Source organism: Trametes versicolor (assembly GCF_000271585.1).
Source record: "Trametes versicolor FP-101664 SS1 unplaced genomic scaffold TRAVEscaffold_8, whole genome shotgun sequence".
Lineage (NCBI taxonomy): Eukaryota > Fungi > Basidiomycota > Agaricomycetes > Polyporales > Polyporaceae > Trametes > Trametes versicolor.
The window spans coordinates 2,640,983-2,662,496 of NW_007360328.1; the positions used below are offsets into that span (position 1 = coordinate 2,640,983).

The 21,514-nt window shown below is 58.7% G+C and overlaps 8 protein-coding genes across 8 annotated transcripts in view; 5 read left to right on the forward strand and 3 right to left on the reverse strand.

Annotated features, from left to right (window-relative positions):
* Positions 1-2,492, forward strand: part of TRAVEDRAFT_65871 (uncharacterized protein) — a gene marked incomplete at both ends in the record, with an annotated part of 5,802 nt that extends 3,310 nt beyond the window's left edge. Inside the window, 5 exons of the mRNA XM_008042626.1 lie at positions 223-318; positions 376-771; positions 826-1,212; positions 1,264-1,871; positions 1,930-2,492. Of these exons, the coding sequence (XP_008040817.1) occupies positions 223-318; positions 376-771; positions 826-1,212; positions 1,264-1,871; positions 1,930-2,491 (2,049 nt within the window). The remainder of the gene's footprint in view (positions 1-222; positions 319-375; positions 772-825; positions 1,213-1,263; positions 1,872-1,929) is intronic.
* Positions 2,493-4,134: 1,642 nt separating this feature from the next.
* TRAVEDRAFT_171033 (uncharacterized protein) lies at positions 4,135-4,821 on the forward strand. Its single transcript, XM_008042627.1, has 3 exons — positions 4,135-4,250; positions 4,308-4,428; positions 4,484-4,821. The coding sequence occupies exons 1-3, from the start codon at positions 4,172-4,174 to the stop codon at positions 4,668-4,670; spliced, it is 387 nt and encodes a 128-aa protein (XP_008040818.1). The 5' UTR covers positions 4,135-4,171; the 3' UTR covers positions 4,671-4,821.
* Positions 4,822-5,153: 332 nt separating this feature from the next.
* Positions 5,154-8,424, reverse strand: TRAVEDRAFT_65873 (uncharacterized protein). The gene is made up of 2 exons (XM_008042628.1): positions 7,859-8,424; positions 5,154-7,806 (listed from the first exon to the last, which is right to left on the reverse strand). Exons 1-2 carry the CDS (start codon positions 8,358-8,360, stop codon positions 5,435-5,437), a joined length of 2,874 nt encoding a protein of 957 aa, XP_008040819.1. The 5' UTR covers positions 8,361-8,424; the 3' UTR covers positions 5,154-5,434.
* A 654-nt stretch (positions 8,425-9,078) lies between these two features.
* On the forward strand, positions 9,079-10,562 carry TRAVEDRAFT_59768 (Clavaminate synthase-like protein; the record flags this gene model as incomplete). Its single annotated transcript, XM_008042629.1, has 2 exons — positions 9,079-9,366; positions 9,435-10,562. The coding sequence occupies 2 exons, from the start codon at positions 9,079-9,081 to the stop codon at positions 10,449-10,451; spliced, it is 1,305 nt and encodes a 434-aa protein (XP_008040820.1). The 3' UTR covers positions 10,452-10,562.
* A 755-nt stretch (positions 10,563-11,317) lies between these two features.
* On the reverse strand, positions 11,318-11,929 carry TRAVEDRAFT_38683 (uncharacterized protein; the record flags this gene model as incomplete). Its single annotated transcript, XM_008041951.1, has 2 exons — positions 11,318-11,834; positions 11,892-11,929. The coding sequence occupies 2 exons, from the start codon at positions 11,927-11,929 to the stop codon at positions 11,318-11,320; spliced, it is 555 nt and encodes a 184-aa protein (XP_008040142.1).
* A 628-nt stretch (positions 11,930-12,557) lies between these two features.
* Positions 12,558-14,092, forward strand: TRAVEDRAFT_127904 (Aldo/keto reductase; the record flags this gene model as incomplete). Its single annotated transcript, XM_008042630.1, has 8 exons — positions 12,558-12,717; positions 12,905-12,936; positions 12,994-13,149; positions 13,212-13,385; positions 13,445-13,531; positions 13,578-13,658; positions 13,716-13,875; positions 13,932-14,092. The coding sequence occupies 8 exons, from the start codon at positions 12,558-12,560 to the stop codon at positions 14,090-14,092; spliced, it is 1,011 nt and encodes a 336-aa protein (XP_008040821.1).
* A 51-nt stretch (positions 14,093-14,143) lies between these two features.
* Positions 14,144-18,081, reverse strand: TRAVEDRAFT_151682 (uncharacterized protein). The gene is made up of 11 exons (XM_008042631.1): positions 17,775-18,081; positions 16,168-17,724; positions 16,040-16,068; positions 15,826-15,965; positions 15,449-15,764; positions 15,348-15,389; positions 15,232-15,294; positions 15,053-15,174; positions 14,839-14,997; positions 14,679-14,781; positions 14,144-14,623 (listed from the first exon to the last, which is right to left on the reverse strand). Exons 1-11 carry the CDS (start codon positions 17,896-17,898, stop codon positions 14,423-14,425), a joined length of 2,856 nt encoding a protein of 951 aa, XP_008040822.1. The 5' UTR covers positions 17,899-18,081; the 3' UTR covers positions 14,144-14,422.
* A 2,354-nt stretch (positions 18,082-20,435) lies between these two features.
* Positions 20,436-21,509, forward strand: TRAVEDRAFT_30277 (CTR copper uptake transporter). The gene is made up of 3 exons (XM_008041925.1): positions 20,436-20,773; positions 20,881-21,078; positions 21,130-21,509. Exons 1-3 carry the CDS (start codon positions 20,472-20,474, stop codon positions 21,224-21,226), a joined length of 597 nt encoding a protein of 198 aa, XP_008040116.1. The 5' UTR covers positions 20,436-20,471; the 3' UTR covers positions 21,227-21,509.
* The last annotated feature ends 5 nt before the right edge of the window (positions 21,510-21,514 follow it).

Genomic DNA, 21,514 nt, shown 5'->3' on the forward strand with positions numbered 1-21,514 from the left:
ACGGCTTCCCCGCGCGACTCACCAACGACGCCTCCCCGCTCACAATTAAAATCACTGCGGCCGGCCTACGGAAGGCCAGATCTATGAGCTCGTACGTCGAAGCAAGCGCGAGATGAGGTTTGTCGCAGGGATGGAGAACGTGTCTCCATATGGAGGCCCCTGGAGCGCTGGAGTCGGGCGTCTCCGTCTGGAGGATTTGGCTTTTCCTGATGAATGCGTCAGATGCCGACGTTTGGGCAAGACAAGATCCGGCGCTTCTGGCATAACGTCTCTCGACAAAACAAGCTCGCGGCACGGGACTACGAAGACTTCTTGATTGTAAGTATCACGCGTGCTATCGCCGCTCATCGCTCAGTGCTCACGCTATTTGACCAGACCGCTATGCCCGCTTTCGAGGGGCTACTCCCCCTCGGTGACGATCAGACTGTGGCCGACCTTCTGTACGAGCTCATGGTCTGGCATGCTCTTGCTAAACTGCGACTTCATACAGAGGTCACGGTCGAGGTCTTCCGGGCTGCGACAACTCACATGTACGCGGCGGTCCGTCGCTTCGCACGCACAACCTGCGAGACCCACGTCACACACGAGCTCAAGAAGGAGTCTGACGCACGCGCACGTCGTCAGGGCGCAAAGCTTGGGAGCAAACCCGTAAAAACGAAGGCACGCATTGTAAAGTACAATGGCTGGAAGACCTACAAGTATCACTGCCTCGGAGATCACCCGGACTACGTAGAGTTGGCAGGGCCACTCGAGACGACATCTGCACAGACGGTATGTCCATATGTCCATTTTGTGCGTAGGGCTGACCGTCTGACCGTTATCCAGGGAGAGCTTGAGCACCGCCATGTCAAACGCGCGTATGCTCGCACTAACAAAAATGGGTTCGCGGCGCAGATCGCTAAGCACCAGCAGCGTCAGGCGATCATCCGTGGGATTCGCTTGCACGCCCGCGAAGATGCAGTCGGTGCCGGGGCTGGACCTTCTGGCCCCATTCCCCTACCAGGCCAGTCGCGGAAACGCAAGCGACGCGGGCGCGTCGTGCCCCAGCCACGTCGGCCGAAGGAAGATCCTGCCTTCGACGATGAACACGCTGAGATCAAGAGCCCGGGGGCCGGTGACATTGGTGCACGCTACGACATGGGCATCTCTGAACACGATCGGGTGCAGATCTACAACTGGATGACTGACAATAAGGACGACCCCGCTCTACTGGCACGTATGCCCGCATTCCGCTGCATTATCTTTATTGATATTAATTTATAGGACTTTATGCCGCGTCTCCATGCCCACCTCCTGCGTCGCCTGCTCCGCAACGACGACGTCGACATCACGGACCGCCATATTCTTGGCCTCGACATCCAGGGCGATGTGTTGTACACGCACCGCGTCATTCGCTTCAATTATACAACATACGACATGCGACGAGACCAAGACTCCGTAAACCCGCGCACCCACGCGGACGTGATGCTCCTTGCGCCGCGCGCTCCTGACGACACCGCTGATGACCGGTTCTTGTATGCTCGTGTCGTCGGCATCTTCCACCTCCACGCGCGGTACGGGGGCCCCGATTCGACTGTGCAGTCGCGCAAGTGGCAGCGCATCGAGCTGCTCTGGGTCCGGTGGTTCGAGCTCGACACAAGCTACCCCTCTGGGTTCAAACACTCCCGCCCCCCTCGGATACAGTTCGTCGATGCTCACGACAACACCGCGGTCGCCTTCGACTTCGTAGATCCCGCCGATGTACTGCGTGCCGCTTACATCGTACCGTCATTCGAGAGTGGGCTCACCAGCGAGCGCCTCGACTACGCCGGCTCGGTCGGACGACACACCAGCCACCCGGATGAAGACTATCGCTATTACTTCGTCGGGATGTATGTGCCATGGAGTTCTTGGTGCGCTGATACCCTCTAATGTTCGCTCCTTTGACAGGTGTGCGGACCGCGACACGTTCATGCGACACCTCGGCGGTGGAGTGGGCCATCGTGGGATCGGCGTCAGCGTTCAAGAATCTCGGCGCGCCTGCGAGCGAGTTTCCCGGGCAGCACCTCCCGACCTATCTCATGTAAGCGGCGAGGACACCAAGCCGCTGCCACACCTCGAGCCCGCTTCGGATAGCGAGGACGACCTGCCTTGGAGGACCGGTCCCGCGGCCTCAGTGGAGCTTGAAGCGCAGCAAGAGTTCGCTGTCGATTGGGACGAGGACCGCGCTGGCCCGGACGCGGACGAAGACGCTGCAGGCGGCGACGAGGACGAGAACGCGCTGGATGCCGATATAGTGCTGGAGGACGAGGACGAGGATGCGGACGTCCTGCTGGAGGACACGCAGACGGAAGACGCTCTGGAGGAAGACGTTGACATGGAAGATGCTGGCTCGGATGATGCGGACACGTACGGGGGCCTCCCATCCGATGCAAGTCTCGATGACGGCGAAGGACCGAGTGACGAGGACGAAGAGGACGACGACTTAGAGTACGAATACCCGCGATTATAATCATTTGTATTCATTCACTCCGAGCCTTACGGTGACTGGCGGCATAGGCTGGTCTCTTCACTGCCCGCTCCTCGTGGCTGAAGGACCCGCAGGACGAGACATTGCAGTCATGCTATAATTCCCGGTCCACAGCTATAACTATCCGTCGCCGGCTACGTTATATGACAATGGGCCGTCCGACACGGCAGGATATTACAGTGTGGCTACAACCTGCCCTCGGCATGATGAGCGATTACAGTGTTCGTAGGCGCCTATAAGCGCTTATAGCAAACCCCGCGTTTTGCTGATCAGTGGTTCTTCTCGTCCCGCTCTTCACATCTTTAAAGATCATCTTAGGTCGGCGCGTCCTCGAACGAACGCGCGCTCTCAGTCGTGGTCAGAAACTCGTCGAGCTCATAGTACGCGCGCACCCGTGGCAGGAATTCAAACTCGCCTTGCAAAATACTTCCACCACCGGCGGTAGCGCGTGCAGTTGAAGAGTACATGCTGGCGGCCGTCTTGCAGCATCCCGACGCATTCAAATATTCGTCTCGTCAATCCCCCTTGAGCAGCGAGCTGGAAGGCAAGCAGGCGTTGTGCGTGCGCGAGCGAGCACTCATCACGTTCCAGGGGTATGTCCGCAGTCGATTGCAGGCCTCTGCGGTCGGCGCTGGGTTAGTGTGTTTCTCCTCTGCCATCGGCCCGTTGCCTTTTGACTAAATCTCAATGTTTACTCTTAAGCTACGTCTCTGGAGAAAGGCCGCGGTCTGGCTGCTTATAACAAGACACGCATCCCGGATCATGATGTGGCACGCGCAGTTGCATTGACGGCGCTCTGCGGTTGAGTAAAGTTCTCGCTGAAGCCATGGGCGACAATAGGACGCCCAATAATGCTTCATTGCCAGCACATCGCAGGCCGTGAAGGATGCTATACGCTGGTGAGATACCTGACCATATTATTAGTGGAAAGCCAATCCGGCGACATCTACCGTTGCGCTGGCATAACAGGTCGTTGTACAGGGCGACCACAGCGAGGCTGTGTACCGTTCGCTCCCGGATCGCGGCCACATCACCTCCTTGCCTAGGAAACACCTCTACGACGCTCGCGGCCACCGATGCTAACAGTTTCATTGCTTACCGCGGTCTCGAACAGGGTGTCGACGCCGTCTAGACGGCCAACGCGCGCGCGCCCTTGCCGCGGTCGTCAATGGCTGGGCTTCGCGCAGCGATCCAACGCCAGCAAGCGCATGGCGCGACGTAAAAGGTGCGCTTGTGTGGTACATTCTCGCAGGTGTGGCATACTAGTATGCTTACCCTTTGTCAGATGCTGAATTTCTTGTATGCGACACCCTTAACGCCATGCCGGGAATGCTTTCACTGGCATCGTACACAGTGCTCCCGCTTGGACATCGTAGGTGATGCGTCCGCTGATACCTGCTTCCGTCGTATTTCGAAAGTAACACATCAATCATGCGCGTTGATGGCCGCCAGTATACCCGCGTTAGTACACCGCTCTGTCCGGTGGCGGTCGGGCTCGACCACGCTGCGGGCAGCGCGAGCGCCGCTCCATGCACCGTATAAAACGACCTCCACCGCTGCTCAGGTTCTTCAGTTTGCAACTCACCCACCTTCACTTCCAACACATCTCCACCTTCCGGCCCGGTGCCTTTCCCCCCTTTCGTACTCTCTTTCATATTCACCATGCACTTCTCCACCATCTTCGTCGCCGTCGCCTCCCTTGCGACCTCCGCGCTCGCCGCCACCTCCGGGACTGGCGATGGTGCGTCCCAGCGCTCGCCCCGCCGGCTCAGTATACTTACGCCCTTTTCGCCTGCAGCTACCTTCTACGAGGCCGGTCTCGGCGCGTGCGGCATCTCTAACACCGACGCGGACTTCATCGTCGCCATCGACGCCCAGACGTTCGACACCTTCCCCGGCGCCGGTGCGAACCCCAACGCGTCAGTACCGCCCGCCCCGTCCCTCCCAGACGCTGACCCCGCGCTCCGCTTCTAGGAACCCGATCTGCCACAAGCAGCTCACCGCGACCGGCCCCGACGGCAAGACCGTGTCCGTGCTCGTGACGGACCGGTGCGCGGGCTGCGCACCCGGCAGCATCGACCTCACGCCCACCGCGTTCCAGCAGCTCGCGTCGCTCGACGTCGGCCGTCTGCACGGCGTCACCTGGACGCTGGCGGCCTGAGCGCTCCCTGCCGCCCATCCCGCCCCGTCGGGGGGCCTGGCGCGCCCTGGGTGAGGACGAAGACTTTTCAGAGGATATGTTCATGGTGATTATGACCGCCCGTGATGATGTACGACTTAGGCTACTGTTTAATGGATTGTGGTGAAAGTGAACGCTCAGTGGACGTAGCTGGGCGGCCTGGGCCCTCGCCGACTCGCAGTGTGAATCGTATTCGGTAGGGCCACCGGCATGACATGGGTGAAGACCATGCGCGATGTTATTACCAGTCGGGTGTTGAGCACAATTTGGAGATTAATAGCGAGTGTGCTCCCACATGGTGATATTAGTACCGGTGAGGAGGATCGGTTCATTCACAATATTCAAGCTCAGGCGCGACTGAATGCGTATATGAGGCCCTCTGTCGTCGGCCGACTGTCGCTCTCTGTCGCTCGGACTGGGCAAAACCCAATGCAATGAGCTGCTACGTACACTACACTGACAGCGGGGAACTAGACAAACACGGTGGGGGGTACAGGCCCGAGGCGGGACCGACAGCAATGCGTGGACGGTCTATATTATACGATGCGGGTGCGATAGGAGAGGAACGAGGAGAGCGTGCGCGAAGGAGCGTAATGAGTAAATGAACGCGAACCAGATTAGCCAAACCATGTACATCCAAAGAAGACGAAGGTCACATATACACAGAAGGTCGAAGAGGAGCGGGGCGCAAGGGACAACAGAGCAGCGAGGGAGGGAGCGGATGCGCGCATAGCAGCAGAAGCAGATCATAGGTCGCCGGCGTCGTCGTCATAGTCCTCGAACCCGTCCGCGAGGTCCAGGCTCGGCATATCGCCCAGATGGCGCTCGTGCTCCGGGCGGAGGTTCAGGCTGCCCGGCGAGCCGGTCAGCATCGAGAAGTTCGCCGTCGTCGGCGAGATGTTGCCTGCGGACGACGAGACGGACTTGCTCAGTGCATGGCCGGGCCGCGGGTACGGGTGCGGCTTCGTGTCGATCGGGGGCGGCTGCACCCGTCCGAGGACCATCGTCGGCGAGCCGGGCGGCGACGAGTGCATCGACAGGCCGCCGATAGAGTCGGACGTCGTGCCCTCTTCCTGCATAATCATAGACATGTTGTTCGGAACAGCGGCGAAGACGGACGACGCGACGCTTGTGCGCTTGCGGTGCGCCCGAGGGAAGCCTTCGGAGTGGTCTTCGGGCGTTTCGGGCGAGTGCGAGCTCGGTTCGGGCGAAGAGAGCTCGTGGCGGGTGTCGGTCTGGGCGCGGAGGAAGGAGCCATGACGCGAGTGTGTGGGCAGAGTGCGGTTTTCAGACAGAGCGGGGCTCGCAAAGCGCCGGCTATAGGCTGAACGCGAGGTCGCCGCAGGAGGGGGAGGTGGCTGTGCGTACTGGAGTTGCTGCATGCGGTCCTCGGCGTCTGCCAGCTTGTCTTCGAGAAACTGGAGACGCTCGCGCAGCTGGGCGTTCTCTTCACGCAACAATTTGGTAGTTCGTTGCGAGTCGGCGAGGGCGTTGAGGAGGGCACCGCTCTCGAGCGCGTGTCGATCTTGCAGCAGCTGAAGCTCCGTCTGAATGTGCTGCTGCACAGAAGACGACGCAGAGATGGATGTGGGGGCTGTCGAGGCGCTGGAAAACGTCGTTCGAGGTGTCGACATACTTTCCCTCGAGGGACCGCCAGTCATCTCCGCGTAACCGGTCGCCCGCGAGAGACTCCGCGCTCCCCATGAGGAGCTAGACCCGGCCTCGGAGAACGCTGTCCTCGACGGCGTGTACCTCGAACGCTCTCGCTCGACGCTGCTGCGGGTGGTGCCGAAACGAGATCCCGGTCGGCTGATGCTTGCGGGCGAGTCTTTCTCGAAGTCCAACAGCCCTGCCGCGGCGAAGGCCTTTTGCGTGCGAGGACCTAGCCAGTCCGTAGCTCGAGGTACTGGCGAGGTCATGTACGACGGAGACGCAGGGGTTACGCGATGTTCGATGACGCTCGAGCTGCGCTTCCGAGTGCGCGTGCCCATAGGCCGGGGGCGGTCGACGTCGAGACTTGGGCGGTGTTCCTGGAGACGACTTGGAGCCGTCCCTACAGAAGAAGGTGCTCGCGAAGATGGAGACACCGATTCCGCATCCCAGACACTGCTGCCTTGAGCCGAATTGAAGCGGGAGAGGGGTGGACGCGAGCCGCTCGCGGAGGACGATGGACTCAACGCGGAGGAACGCGCGGGCGTCATAAGACGCGAGATGGCAGATTTCCGGTTGTCCGTACTACCGCTGGCGCTGCCCGGACTGGGCCTTCGGACGTCGATAGACCCTGTTCGTTGCGGGCGGTGGTGGCTTTGTGTACTTGTCACAGAGCCCATGGATGAGGGCCGCTCGGGACTATGGGATGCTGCACGGCCGGATGGTGTGCGGCTGATGGGTGACGGAAGGCCCGTCTTCCCTGCGATGGGAAAAGCGGGCCTATCGGACGCTGAGCGTACGATGCGGGGAAGGGTGGTATTAGCTGGTCTACGAGGGGCGGCGGAGAGGGAAGCAGGAGGGAGGCGGCGCGCGGGAGTAACTGTGGGCTTTTCGACCGATGTACGGGGAGAGGGTGGTGATGACTGTGGTGATGACTGTGGTGGTGGAGAACTGGAAGCGGGAGGGGGTATTGCGTCGATGGCGACGAGCAACGCCGGTTCCGTGTCGTTTGCCCGGTGAGGACTGAGCAAAGCGGCGAGGTCCGGATCGAGAGTGTTCAGATTGAAGCTCATGTCGGAGAACTCTGGCGTGCGCCCTCTGCTGGCTGCGCTATCTGAAGTGGTATCGTCCACAACGATACCACTAAACCAGTCCTGCTTCCCTGGGCTGGCCGACATGGCGGCCATTACCTCGCTGGTTAGCTTAGATGTCGAGAGATCCAGTGGAGAGGTATCATTTGAGGGAGAACGGCTTCTGTGCCGGGTATCGTGGGATGGCGGTCGCAGATGGTATAGCTCTAGAGGCAAGAATCCGGTTGGGCTGGCATGTTCTGATTCCCGTTCGCTGTCCGCGCCATGGCTGGCTTGAGAGGTATCTAAACTCGGCAGATGCTTCGAGATCCCGGAAGTCTCGGACTCTAGGATAGTTGACAGCTCTGTCGCGGCTAGCGCAGGTGCCGCTGGTGAGGCTACGATTGCAAAAATAAGAAGGCGGCCAGTAACGCTGAGCGGGCGACATACCGAGCGTATCGCTAGTTGGACTCTCTGAGCGGGACGAATGGGACATTTGTGAGAGCGGAGTTCGGGGAGGTTCCAGTCCTGAGTCGCTCTTCTGCGACCGCGGGGTATGAGTCGACTTGTCGCCGCCAGGACGAGGAAAGTCGATCGAGAGCACATAGTCGTCCTCGGAACGTCTTGAGTTGAGTTGGGGGGAAGATACCCTACGTTCAACGTTGACGGAACGCCTGACAGGCCCGAGGCCGGTGAACGGTCCCTTCGGCAGGGCAGAGACGCTTGGGTTGGAGCTATGTCTCCCTCCTCCGAATGAGAGGAAGTTTCGGAACGAGCGAAACGGCGTGCTTCCTCCGCCGTTGCTCGAAGCCGATGGACTAGGTGTCGGGAGTGTCGGGCTGCCACTCACCGACGGATATCTCGAGGGCGGCACCAGACCAAGGGACGACGAGAGCGAGGATGAGCGAGGACTCATCACCGGGATCTGGGACGACCGCTTTGTGTCCGCCATCGTCAAGCACTCCGTCGACGTTCGAGGGGACCAGGGTATAGTTTAGCTAGCAAGCGACTGGTGCATGCCAGGCGAGGCGGGTTACGTGTATGTCGGTAGCCGACAATGCAGGTATACGAGACAAAGCTGAGAGCCACGGAGAGTGGAGACGACGGCGACGATGGGGATGGCGACGAGCTCGTCGTGCTCGATGTTCAAGGACAAGCCCGGATATCGAATGGGTTAGCGAGACTCTAACCAGACTCCTTACGATATAATGAATGACGATACTTACATTACTTACTCAAGCTTACCCGCGCTTTCACCATCGTAGTGGAAATATTGATAGCCGCCGACGGAAGTCCGTTACTCCGGATCCCAGGGCCATCACCACAACAGGCACTCACTCGACTCAAAAGTTGACCAGATAGCGACCATATAGCTGACCTGGTCTTATATAGCCTCGAAGAGGTCTACTCAAACTGTCAACGATGCCCAAAACATTGATGCTCGAGCGTGTCTCGCCCGAGCTATCTGCCGAGGAATTTTTCGCAAAATATGTTTCAAAACGCCGGCCAGTCATCCTCACCGGCCTGATAGACGATGTTGCTTTCCAGGGGCGGAACTGGGTGGGTAATAGAGTTGCATGCACGTTGTGGTCACTGACGAACGCGGACTTCGTTGCGAAGAGTAGACAGACCTCGACTATCTGGCGAGAAAAGCCGGAGACGTGGAGGTGATGGTTGAGCCCATCCACCCGACCGCGAACCAGTACGGGACAGACGTCGAGCGCGTGCCGACGACATTTCGCGACTTCCTTGCCGCCTTGCGCGTTGAAGAGGGCCCCCATCCTTACCTGACCACCCAATACTCGGAGGACGATCCCGACGCGGAGACCGTGTTTCCTCCACCAACGAATGCGCTCAAGGATGAGTTTCCTATCGTACCCCGCATCATGGGAAATCTCTTCTTGCAGCAGGTCAACCTATGGCTCGGAAGATCCAAGGACGGCTCGTCATCAGGACTGGTGAGCGTTGCACGATATGAGCTTCGAATTATTAGTACGAGAAAGGAGGCTGATGTTGGTGCGTACAGCACCACGACTTCCACGACAACATCTACTGCCTGCTTAAAGGCCGAAAACGCTTCGTGCTCTTCCCGCCGTCGGAAGTGAAGCACCTCTACCCGTACGGAACGCTCGTCGCCCGCCATCCCAACGGCCTCATCTCGTACGAGGACATCCCCGTCCGCGCGGATGGGCTCTCCAAACGCGCAGCGTGCAAGGCGCGGGTGCGCGCGCTCGAGCTAAAAATTGATGCGCTCAAGAGGAGGAGCAAGGGCAAGGGGAAAGCCAAGAACCACTCGAAGGAGATGAAGGCACTCATGGACGCGCACGACGAAGCCCTGGACGAGCTCGCCGAGGCAGCACTCGATGAGCACGAGGGCGATGACGAGGTGGACGACTTCGACGCGCTCATGAGTGGGCTGGATGACCTCGACGACCTCGACGACGGGCCTTCCAGGAGCGGAAAGGGCGCCGACGAAGGGGATGAGGATGAGGATGAGGAGGAGGAGTGGAAGGGCATTGGTCATTCCGACAACGAGGAACACACCGACGATGACGACGAGGAAAAAGAAGACAGCGACGAGGAGGAAGAGGAGGGGCTGGGAGGAGGAAAGGCAGGTCCCACCGAACCATCGTCATTCTCGCGCATTGCAACGGCGCATCTGCATCAACACCTCGGCATTCCGACAACAGCCGTGCTCCCCGAGACGTACTCGCCCGCTGACTTTCCCGGGCTCAAGAAAACAACCGAGCCTTACGTCGTCGAGCTTTCCGAGGGGGAGATGCTTTATCTGCCGGCGTCGTGGTGGCACGAGGTGACGTCGACATCGACCGGCGATGTCCACATGGCGTTCAACTACTGGTTCTACCCGCCGGATGCCCTTGACAACTTTGGCGCGCCATACAGCGACACTCTGGTCTGGGACTACCTTCGGGGGAAAGGCGCGGTCGAGGGAGGGTCACGGGAGCCGGAGGAGCTGACCACCGGAGGCAAAAGGGCTCGAGAGAGCGTTGGCGGTGGACCGTCGAAGAAGTCCAGACGCTAAATTGGCACCCGCTGCGACACTCGAGGGCAACCATCTAGGCGTTAAGCGTCGTTCTATCCCGCTCTTGCCACTGCGACTGTAGCTTGAAAGACAGGTGCGGCAACTATCTTGTTTAGCGAGTATGCTCGATGTGGTGAGAGTTCTGGCGTAAACCGCGCTCGATACGCGGTGAGTATCTCATGAGGCTTGTGTGGTTGCCGTGCTGAACGCGCCAAGCTCGACCTCCGGTCTAGGAGCACCATAAGCAGATTAGGGTGTCTTAGCTGGTCATTCAGATGACACCACCTTGTTGCATGCATGACCAATTTCCACTGGCATGCACTGTGGTGGCGCAATTAACGCCCTGAGATCACACCCACAAACCGGCACCAGTGTGTGTGGGTATGACATACTCGAGTGACCGTGTCGGAGGCAATGGTAACTCGGTCAGGTCGGCTACTACGCAAGAAGTAATTCACGTAACCCGCTGCTTCGCGATAACCGTTGCTAACCCAGCGAAGGGAACAGATTGATAATTTGGCATCATGCCTGCGTAGAAGCGAAGTTTGAGTGGCACTGGATGCGAATTCCGTACGGTCGTGTGCCCGTGTGGGGACCGCAACTCACAAGATCGTACCCTTGTCAGATCGATCCGGCTACCAGACAGAAGTCCGCTGCGTTTGATTGGCACGCGGTATCAACGTGCCTCAGCCTGCGAGGGCCGCGCAGCCCGGGATAGCCAGGTTAGCAAATTAGTTCTCCTCGTGATGTGCACCCAGCTGACATGCAGACTATACGGAGATAAGCTCAATGCCTGAAGTCTGTTCGCTATCTGTACAATTCACAGTAATTCCAAGATACCAGACGATGCCCCTGGGATTCGAAAACTACACCCGCCAGTATTCCAAGCTCGCCTCCGCCCGCTCGAACGGGAACCCGCCGTCCCACTTCTTCGTGTCCATCTGACTCTCCGTAATCGCTGCCCGCAGTTCGTCCACGACCTCCCGCGCCTCCTGAAGATCCGTGACCCGCCCGCCGTCTATCTCCTCCTTCGCGCTTTGAATGGCCTGGCTGATGTCTGCGTCGATTGTCGCCAGTGTATCCTCCATCACGCTATCTTCCTTCCACCGGAGTCCTACAGTGGCGCCGACGACCCGCGCCAATGTCTTCAGACTTGCAAAGCCCATCCCCGACCCGTAGAGGGTGCGAACGCGAAGGAGAATGCCCTTCAGCTTCTCGCTCGGCGCGGCGGCGTTCCCGCCAGATTCGGCGACGAAAATACCCGTGGTGTCCGGGACCTCCGCCGCCCGGACGCGGACGAGTCGCTGGCGTGCTGCGGACGTAAACGCTGCGGCGACCGAGGGAGGACTCGTGGCCAGCATGCCGCGAACGATGGCGCGTAGACTGCACGGAAATGAAGGTGGTTCGTGAGTGTGTCATCGTCTGCGGCTACTTACTCACTCTTCAAGGTTAGCGTTGGCGATGAGCGTATCCACCATGAGGTTGCTGCGAGAGTATGGTGTCAGTTGTGGCGTCCTGTGAGCTCTCCGGGCGGCACTAACACATGTCCCAGCACTGGCCGGGCGTCTCCCGTACTAGCCCCGCTGGAACCTCCGTGGTGGTCACTAAGAGGAGCAACCATCGCGCCGTGGTTGGAGTGGTGAATCTTGACAATGGAGAGGTCGCCCTGAGGAAAACGCTGGTATGTGGCTGCTCCCTCTTATACGAGGGTCGTGGTCGAAGAGATCTGTGGAACCAGTGTATCAGTTGACTTTACGATTAAGCAAAAATGTTAAGTTCTCGCTCAATTGCGCACATGTACTGAATGGCTGATTGAAACCCTTGTTTCCCCGGTTGCAGATAATTTCTGAGCGCTGATTCTTGGCGCTCGCCGGCGCGCGGGCGGCACCTGCGAAGGCGGTGCCACCAACTTGGGCATTCCGTCGTCCGACGCAGTCCCGCTCATGGCGTCCGCCTCGGCGTACAACAGAAATCCCGCTGTAACGACCATGTCGTTGCAGCAAGGCCACGGTTATGCTTTACTTGCCGACGCCAAGTTTGAGTGTATAAAACGAATGCGAGAGCGAGTGGAGCATGGTTCAGCGGACCCGGTACCTCGAGCTCAGCATGCAAGGAGAAACGCGCTTCACACTTGCCCCGGACACTACGCTTCCCCGGATCTGGACCGGCCTGTGGCAACTATCCAGCAGTGCATGGGGAAGCGCCCCTGCTCCGAAGGTTCGCGATGCCATGGCAAGCTATACCGCAAAAGGATACGGAGCGTTCGGTAAGTATGAATCTTCATGGTGTATCATCTCCCGCCATCTTCCCAACATTGACCGCACCCTACAGACATGGTAAGTCTGGTGTAGGTACACGGCGCAGGTGTCTAACTTCCAATTTCGACCTCCTCGAACATCTAGGGTATGTTCTTCTCGACTCTTCTGTTCACGCTTGACTAAACTTGACGGCAGCGGACCACTATGGTCCTGCGGAGAGCCTCTTCGTGAGTGATATGATGCTACTTTTACGCCATAGTTGACCCCTTTCGCATGGTGGACAGGGCCAATTCATCAAGAACCTTCCTGAGGGAGAACGCCCATTCGGTGCCACGAAGTGGGCTGTCTTCAATCCGATGGAAGTGTCGCACGACACAGTCAAGACCGCAATTGACGAACGTTGCATGCGGATGCAGACGCAGTGCATCGATCTTCTCCAGGTGCGCGGACGACCTCGGGCTCCGGTCAGCGGCCCCATCTGTTCCTCACGTCGCGCTTCGAGTTCTTCTGGCAGGACTACCAGGACAGGAGCTACATCAACGCCCTGCAGCTCCTTCTCCAACTCCGCTCGGAGGGCAAGATTCGACACCTCGGGCTGTGCAACTTCGACACCAGACGGGCAGACGAACTCTGCACTGTCCTCGGCCCAGGCTGCATCGTGTCCAACCAAGTACAGGTCCGTGCATCTCGCAGGTGATGTCAGGCCTCGCTCATCGCTCACCGTATGTGTCGCAGTTCTCTATCATTGACGTTCGTCCTCTCCACGGCATGCATGACATCTGCGAGAGGCACGGCATTAAGGTTCTCGCCTATGGCGTACTGGTGAGGCGTATACATCTTCTCCGGATCACGGTGCTAAATCTGTCAGTGTGGCGGCCTTCTCACCGACCACTGGCTCGGCAAGCCCGAACCCGAGCTCTACGCCGGCCTCAACCCTTCGCAGCGCAAGGTAGTGTCCCTGCCTGTCCGTACCCGCATGCCCTGCGTTCTCATGTCGCGGACGCAGTACCTGGACGTCATCCTCAAGGCGTGGGGGACCTGGGACCTGTTCCAGGCCCTCTTGCGTGTCCTGCGGGGCATCGCCGACCGCCACGGCAACGTCAGCATCGCGAACGTTGCTGTGCGCTGGGTGCTCGAGCATCCGTTCGTCGGCGCAGTGATCATAGGTGCCGCATCGACTTCGCGCTCCGCGTTCGCGCCGCCACTCATGTGATATCATCAGGCGCGAGGCTGGGGCTCGCCGACCACGCCGACGACAACAACAGGGTCTTCACGTTCGCGCTCACCGAGCGCGACAAGGCGGAGATAGAGCAGATCGAGAGGCAGTCCAACAGCGCGAGCATGATCATGACCATCGGGGACTGCGGCGCCGAATACCGTTGAATGGACCACTTGGCAACCTCGGCGCAGGGAGCGCTGATACATAGAGGAATTGTGGTACTGAGATTACGACGAATATCATGTATCATGCTTGGTGTGGGATTAAATGTGCGACATCTATCCAATACGATGTAGGGGTCTCCGCCCAAATGACGAAATGAAAGTGAGAAGGAACCGAAAGTATGTGCCCTAACAGATAGTCTACATGACGGAAGGTATGTACTCTACAACATGTGATACAAATATGGCGTGCGTGCGGGGTGAGAAAGCATGTGGGCGAAGCGTCCGTGCGTGTGTGTGTGGCTAATGTCCGGTCGTGTGCGTGTCGTGTCGTCAGAGTTTGCTCAAGGAAGGGCCGGGCGCCAGCTGAATAGTCGACATCCGCGTGATCGGTTGCAGCTTCTTCTTCACATCCCGGAGAATGGTCGTCTTGGGTTGCCAGTCGTCGAATGCGTCCCGCAGTTGGGAGAACTCGCGCGCGAAGAAATGCGCGATCTTGTTGTCCGCAATCATATCACGGAGCAACCATGGGATCTAACGCCGTGATCAATTAGTGCCATGACTGCGGCAGACACGGCGATGAGCGCACCTCGTAGTCGTTCTGCTCCTCCACGGCGTTGAAAGGGTTGATAACGAGCTCCGCATCGGCGTTAGTGCCGTCGTTCGTCATGAAAAAGTATTTGACCGCAAGGCTGCCACACGACGCCGTCAGACAGCGGTCAGATATCAGCTGCGCCGGTGGCACTTACGAGTACGTCGCTGGTTCTTCATAGGCAGATGAATGTCCAACTCCGCTTAGCGTGCCCGCGGTTGCTTCGGACAGATGAGCAAGCAGCCCGCGATCAGAGAGCCCCGCGTTCAGAATGCGGATGAGAAGAATCAGTAGGTTGGAGAGAAAATCAGACGAACTGACGGGCAAGACATTGTATCAGACAGGTAGATGCATGGGGCGCTGGCACGTACTGGTATGCATCATTATCGATGTACAAGGCGCGCAGGATCCTGGGATGCGACGCAGCTGTGAACAGTCCTGAATATATCGGGACCACTTGATCGTTTAGGGACGCGACGTAAACGACCTTAGCCTGTTACAGGGGAAGCAAATTAGCATTAACAATTAACTCGCAATGCCGGTGACATACGCCGTGATCCATGATGTTTCTGAGCGCGCCGACGTAGTTCTTCGACAGCTTCGACTCCGTATCCTGTCACATGGTCAGCATAGGCGCCAAGTGCACCAGTACATTGCGCCGCATACCTGGAACTCAAAAAGTTCACGGGCGGCCGGGTTCTCCACGTACTGCAGATAGAACTCGTCAGGCCCCGCACTATCGCCCCTTCATTGATAAATAAGCATACCTGAATGTACGGCTGCAGTAGCGAGCTTGTCTTGAGGTACCGCAGAGGCCCGAGGTGGATGCCGCACAGCGCGAGCAGGCATACCTTCTGTGCCTGGGTGGCTGGCACGGCGGCCGCACCGCCCGCTGCTATTGAGGCTACAGATTTCGCAAGGACGTCCACGCTGCGCGAGGTCAGAATGTGCCCATCTTCGATCAAGCGGTCGATGAGATGGGTGGAGATAATGGCGCCCTGCGAGTGGCTCGCCACGAATATCACGTCGGCCGCGTGCAGGTCTTCCATCCACTCCTCATTGTTGATGAGGTGCTTGTACACTCTGTGAGAGTCGGTGAGCGTTTGTGAGAGAGGGACGATTGAAATGAGAATTGGTAACATACCTTAGAACCTTCTTACGGATGGTGCCGTCGCCCTCGAGAGGCATCCGCGTGATCTTCTTGAACTTGAAGCTGTTCTCCTCTGCGAACCGTTCAAGCGCCTGCGCGGTCATGTCCACGAACTTGCTGCTCGAGGAAGGCAGCTGCACCACATAGAACAAAACCCAATCAGCATCAGTGCTCCGAGTGCGACCGCAACTCAAGTGCCGGTACTTACCCCGCCCGCGAGCGTCCGCGTAACCGCACCTGGACGTCCCGGAAAAATACAGTCAGATGGCGTCCAGATTACAAGATAGAGAAGCCGCGTCCCGAGCGAACGGTCGGCGGCTGTGCCGTGGCACTTACCTGGGGACCAACCAGCAACCCCAATCACGACGACCCTGCATCCACCATTGAGCATGTACGGATTGAGCTGCTCCCCGAGGATGTCGAATGCTTTCGGTAGTTCCCGCCCGAACCGCACGAACTCGGGCGCTGGCGCAGGGGGCTCACGCTCCTTGCCCTTGCCCTTCCCCCTACTCTTCCCCGGTGCGCTGTCGTCCTTGGAAAAGAGCGCCCCCGCGACGAAGGACAGGGCGCCCGTCAGTTTGGACTTCGCGCCCTGGCTCCGCGGCGGTACGTAGGAACGCGGCGGGGAGTGGAACGTGTCCTCCCAGGTGGGTAGGACGAAGTTGGGAGGCGGAGGCGCCGCACCGTTCGGAGAGGTCGTCCCAGAGGCCTTGGATGGGGTCGGGGAGGGTGCCCGAGCGGCGCCCTTCGTCGTGTCCCTCTTGATGGACTCGTTCTCGGTGAGCGGCGCGGCGGGATCGGGCTTCCTCGGCTCGCGCTCCTTTGGAGGGGGTCCGGTAGGCGACTTGCCCAAAGGGGACTTCGGCGTGGGCGAGGGTATCGGTGAAGAAACGCCGAGCGAGGACTTCATAGAGGAGGCGGCACCCGCGCTCTGCACATCGTTAGCCGTCGGTATGGGTATCGCTGCGGACGTTTGCGGCGCGTCATCAATCTCCATCACCTCCATCCCGTCAGCCTGCTCGTCGTGACTCTCGTTCGTCACCGACTTCACGGTCAACGTCTTCGACATGAGAAAGGACATCCAACCTGATCTGTTGTTGGCGATGGACGACTCTACAGGGTTGAGAGAATTGGGTGCGGCCAGTACGCCCTTAGGAGTCGCTTCGCCCGCGGATGACTCGGGCGGAGAAGGCTTGGTTGACTCAGCAGACGACGCTGCCTCCGCTTCGCGCTGTTCCCTCGCGAGGGCCTCCTCCTTGACCAACTCAGACTCCGTCTTGGGACTTTCTTCTGAGTCGGCAGAAGGTTGGTCTGCGACGTTGCCAGGCTCGCCTTGAGGGCTCAAAGCCGTTGTCGGTGAGGTACCGTACCATGCCCATGGCGAGTACCACGTCGACCCGTGACTCTTGACAGTGTCTGAAGAAAACACAGACGACGGCTTTGCAGCCGTCTGACCGGCCTGTGGCGCTGCCGCCGTGTCGGTACGCGTCGGTGGAGTGGCGTTCTCGGATATGGCCGCGGAGGCGTCCGCCGGAGGTGCTGCGGAAACTTCTACGGTGGTGGATGCGTCGGGGAGCCGTACTGCGGAAGAGTCTACAGCGGCGGACGGTCCGCTCTCGGTTTGCACGCTATCTTGCGAGTCCACGGTCTCCTTGCTGTCCTCGGACGTCTTGACGTGATCTTCCGAATTAGCACCACCCCACCCAACATAGTCCCACCATGAGGCAGCGCGTGGGCTGTGGGTGTTCTGGCCGCCGTTAGACGCTCCCGTCGCATCTGCGCTCTGAGCTGAAGACGCTTGTGCTGTGTCGGTTTGCCCAATGGGAGGTGGCTGCGTGAGGGTTTCCTGGCTGTCAACAGCGGTCGACGATTCAGCAGGTGCCTCGCTGGCCACTAGGTCTCCTAGTTAGTTAAGACTCTGATCGTCGAAACGCTAACCTTACCGCCTGCATGGTCGTCTACCGTAGTTGGGTGATCTGCTGGGTCCCGAATGTCCTCGGACTGAGCTGTCGCAACGGCCTGCTCCAGCGGAATCTTCGGTCTTCCGAGAAGAGGCAGCTTGAGCATGAAGCGGCTCGTCGACGGATTCAATGATGATATGGACGGCTTCCTCTCCGCAGTCTTCGCACCCTCGGATTGGACGACTACTTGCGGGACAGCTAGTGTGCTCGTAGTGCTGTCTAGACTTGTGAATCGCGGCCTAGGAACTTCCTCATCCACCGACGAGATCGAGGTGGCATTACTGTTGATGTGGTGATTGGGAGGAGAATACTGCGTCGGGGTGAATGACATAGGCGAAACAGGGTTCACACTCAATGGTATGGACTGAGGCGGAGTAGCTGTTGTGGAAGGAGTGTGGGAGGAATCCGCGGCACCAGGCGGTGGAGACACAGGCTGTTCCGACTGCGTAGAGGGTCCGGTGGCAGCTGATGTTGACGCCACGTCGGTGTCATCCGAGTACGCAGGAGACTCGTCATCCTTCGCTCGCGAGAAGCCGAACCAGGACGACCGCACGGGGGTGGACCTCGTCGCTCGGATGGTCTTCTGTGGCTCAGAGCTAGGGAATGGGACGGCAAGCTTCGGCAAAGCCAGTGTCGACCCTTCATCGTCCTTCGCTTCGTTCATAGAGACGGCAGGCTCTGACAAAGGAAAAGACGATTGAGGAGACTCGGCGAGCACGATCGGATTTGTCACAGAACCTAGACAGAGGTAAGCTGGGTGCTTAGGCCGCAAGAAGGAAAGTTGGAACGCACCTTCAGTATTCACAGGTGGTGTCTGCATCGATGAGAGGTCTGCGCTCTCAGGAACATCCAAGCTCAGCTTCGACCGCTTGCGCGAGGCAACCGCAGCTTCTTGTTGTTCAATGTGACGCTGCACATTCTCTTCTACTCGGCGTTCGGGTTGAGTTATAAAACTCGACGCTTGTGAGAGTGTCCGTTCACGTTTCCTCGACGCCTCGCTCATGAAGCTAGCGGCGTCGTCAATGCCCGCTGCTGCGGGCAAGTGGTCGATGGCGGCTGCAAGTTTCGAGCCCTGTTCGGGCTGCGCAAAGACAAGAGATAGGCTGGTTGCTGGACGCTGTCTCTTCGGATTTGAGAGCGACGATCTCCACTTCGGCGGACGTGAGGAAGGCTGTGAGGGGTGGCTAGAGGACATGGGGGACGGCGAGCAGCATGCGTAGCGCGCTGCCCACGACGAGGAGCCTGACGTTTTCGGGCTGCTCGGTCCACGTTGCCGGCGATGAAGTCATTGGGGCGGAGTCTATCGCGTTCTAATATGCCTTTCGCTTTTTGAGTCTCCGATATTGCTTCCAACACTCCGCCTGATCAATCGGCCAGCCAATCACGGAAATGCCTCAACCGCCAAAATGCCGCATCTGCAACTCTTCCCCCAACCTCGACGTCGCTGTCATCCCGCGCCTTTCTTCTCAACCTCCTCTCCCTCATGCCCTCTTGTCCTCTCTTGCTTCGAAACGCACATGCTACTACTAGGAACCCTCTAGGAACGCTGTCGAGTGGGAGGTATCCTCAACAAGCTCTACAGCGTCTCCGATCTGCCCGTTGACCACACTTACGTGGTCCCACCCAAAGTGAACTGTCAGTGGGATAGACTGGACCGCGGACATCGCTGGAGAGATGATTTTTGGGACGGAACTGCGCTTTAGTGAATGCATGGCCATGGTCGCGATCGTTCTTCAGGTGCGTCGTCGTACGACTGTCGTGCGCCGGGTGGGAGGATACCCTCGCGAAGCCCGGCGTCAGGCTCTTATTACCCCAGCAGACCATATTCCTGTCACTCTCCACATATCTGGCGCATGACGGGTCCCCACGCTGCCACTCGCTAATGCTGGGTTGCTCTCTTTGCCTCTGCTTTGTCGTTGGGCTCTCATCATCAGCGCCTCCTTCGACTAACAAGCGCCCGCATCCTCCCACATCTCAACGATACTTGCCCTGGCTTCCGTCTATGCCCTGGCGACCTGCGCTGCCGTCTCAAGGTCACTGGTTATGCGCTATCATTGACCCGTGTGTCGACCGGGCGGACCACAACGAACGCCTCCTAAACCATGTATACGGTTCACTCGGCCAGCCCGGCGGTCTCCATGGCCATGCCAACAATCCCGCTGCATGTACGTGTGCCTGCCCTATCGTCCGGACCGCGGGCATCCTGGCGACCACCCGCCGCAGCTCTCGTCCCGACCTTGGCCGACTGCTCAGCATATATGACCTTGGCTGACGGTCTCGTGTTGTTGCCGTCTTTACTCGGTGAACGCCTCTCACGCCGCATTTGACTCGGGAACCGAAACGCCATCGCGATCAGCTTGGATAGCGCTGAAGGCCGTTGGTCTCGCTGCGCACGCTGGTGCCTCCAAATACTGGACTCCCACAGGATTCACTCCGTCCTCTATATCAGCCCACGGTACGGCCTCTTGGCCCGTCAATTATTAGTTGTCGGCAAGGAAACCAGGCCTGCCTCCACGGCGGTGAACCTGCAGAACGGATGCGTTCACTTGCATTCAAAGGACGGGCGCTCTCCGGTTAGATTACTCTTGTTTGGTCGCGTTACGTAAGCCCAGGCAAAAGGTCTTATCACCACGACGCCGTCCAGTCTCCTCCACCGTCCCCTGCCAACACCGTGCGGCCATGTCTTTCCGTCAAATCTCTCTCATCCCGTTGCTTGCGGCACTTCTTGCAGCCTTGGCCGCCTCGGTCAAGGCTCACAGCAATGGCATGGATATGACCATGGACGGCGCCATGGACCTCGAAGCAGGCCAGATGCTTCCGTACCTCCACTTCACTCCGGGCGACATCGTGCTATTCTACGGATGGGTGCCGTCTAGCAAGGGCGCGATGGTGGGAACTTGCATCGGGCTCTTCTTATTTGCGCTCGTGGAGCGCTGGATTGCGGCATGCAGAGGTGTTATGGAAGCACACTGGCGAAAGAGGTGGGTACAGCGTTTTCTTCGTCGATCATACACAGCGTATATTTGTGTACCTTCGTGCCTCGCCCTTCATCATCGCCATCTGCGCATGCACTGACCTGTCTCTTTAGAGCTCAAATCGCCCAGGCAGACAGAATCAACTTGCCGACCACGACGTCTACCGAGAAGGCTACCCTTAGCTCCACTCGCGTCCGCGACACAGTAACGCTCCGTAACGCCCCTCCGTTCAGCTGGGCGCACGACGTCGCGAGGGGCCTGCTGCACGCCGTCCAGGTTGCTATCCAGTTCATCTTCATGCTCATCGTCATGTAAGTCCATCCCTGTCAAGCTCGGGGCTGTGCGCTAACATGTGTGTGCAGGACGTTCCAAGCCAGCTTCATCCTATCGCTGGTGATCGGTCTGGGCGTCGGGGAGACGATGTTTGGGCGGTTCGCTAGCCATGCCGCGATGCATTGATGAAAACTTCACCGCCGTTACGCCTCCTTTCTTGCTTATTTGGATCACGACGGACACTATGCTGCGTTGTACTAGTAGCTTCTCACGTCGCTCACGAGTTATCTCTGGAAATGTTCTTGTATGGTAGACATGCTGGTGTCATGTCATGACTTGGGTGCTGTCATCGGTGCTATGCCATTCATTGCGGTGCCGCCGTCCGCCACCAGACTGTCATGCATGTATGACTCCGGAGAGCCCTTCATATGGCTGCTCCGTCTGTCTATGGTGCACCTATCTTTAACGACAACC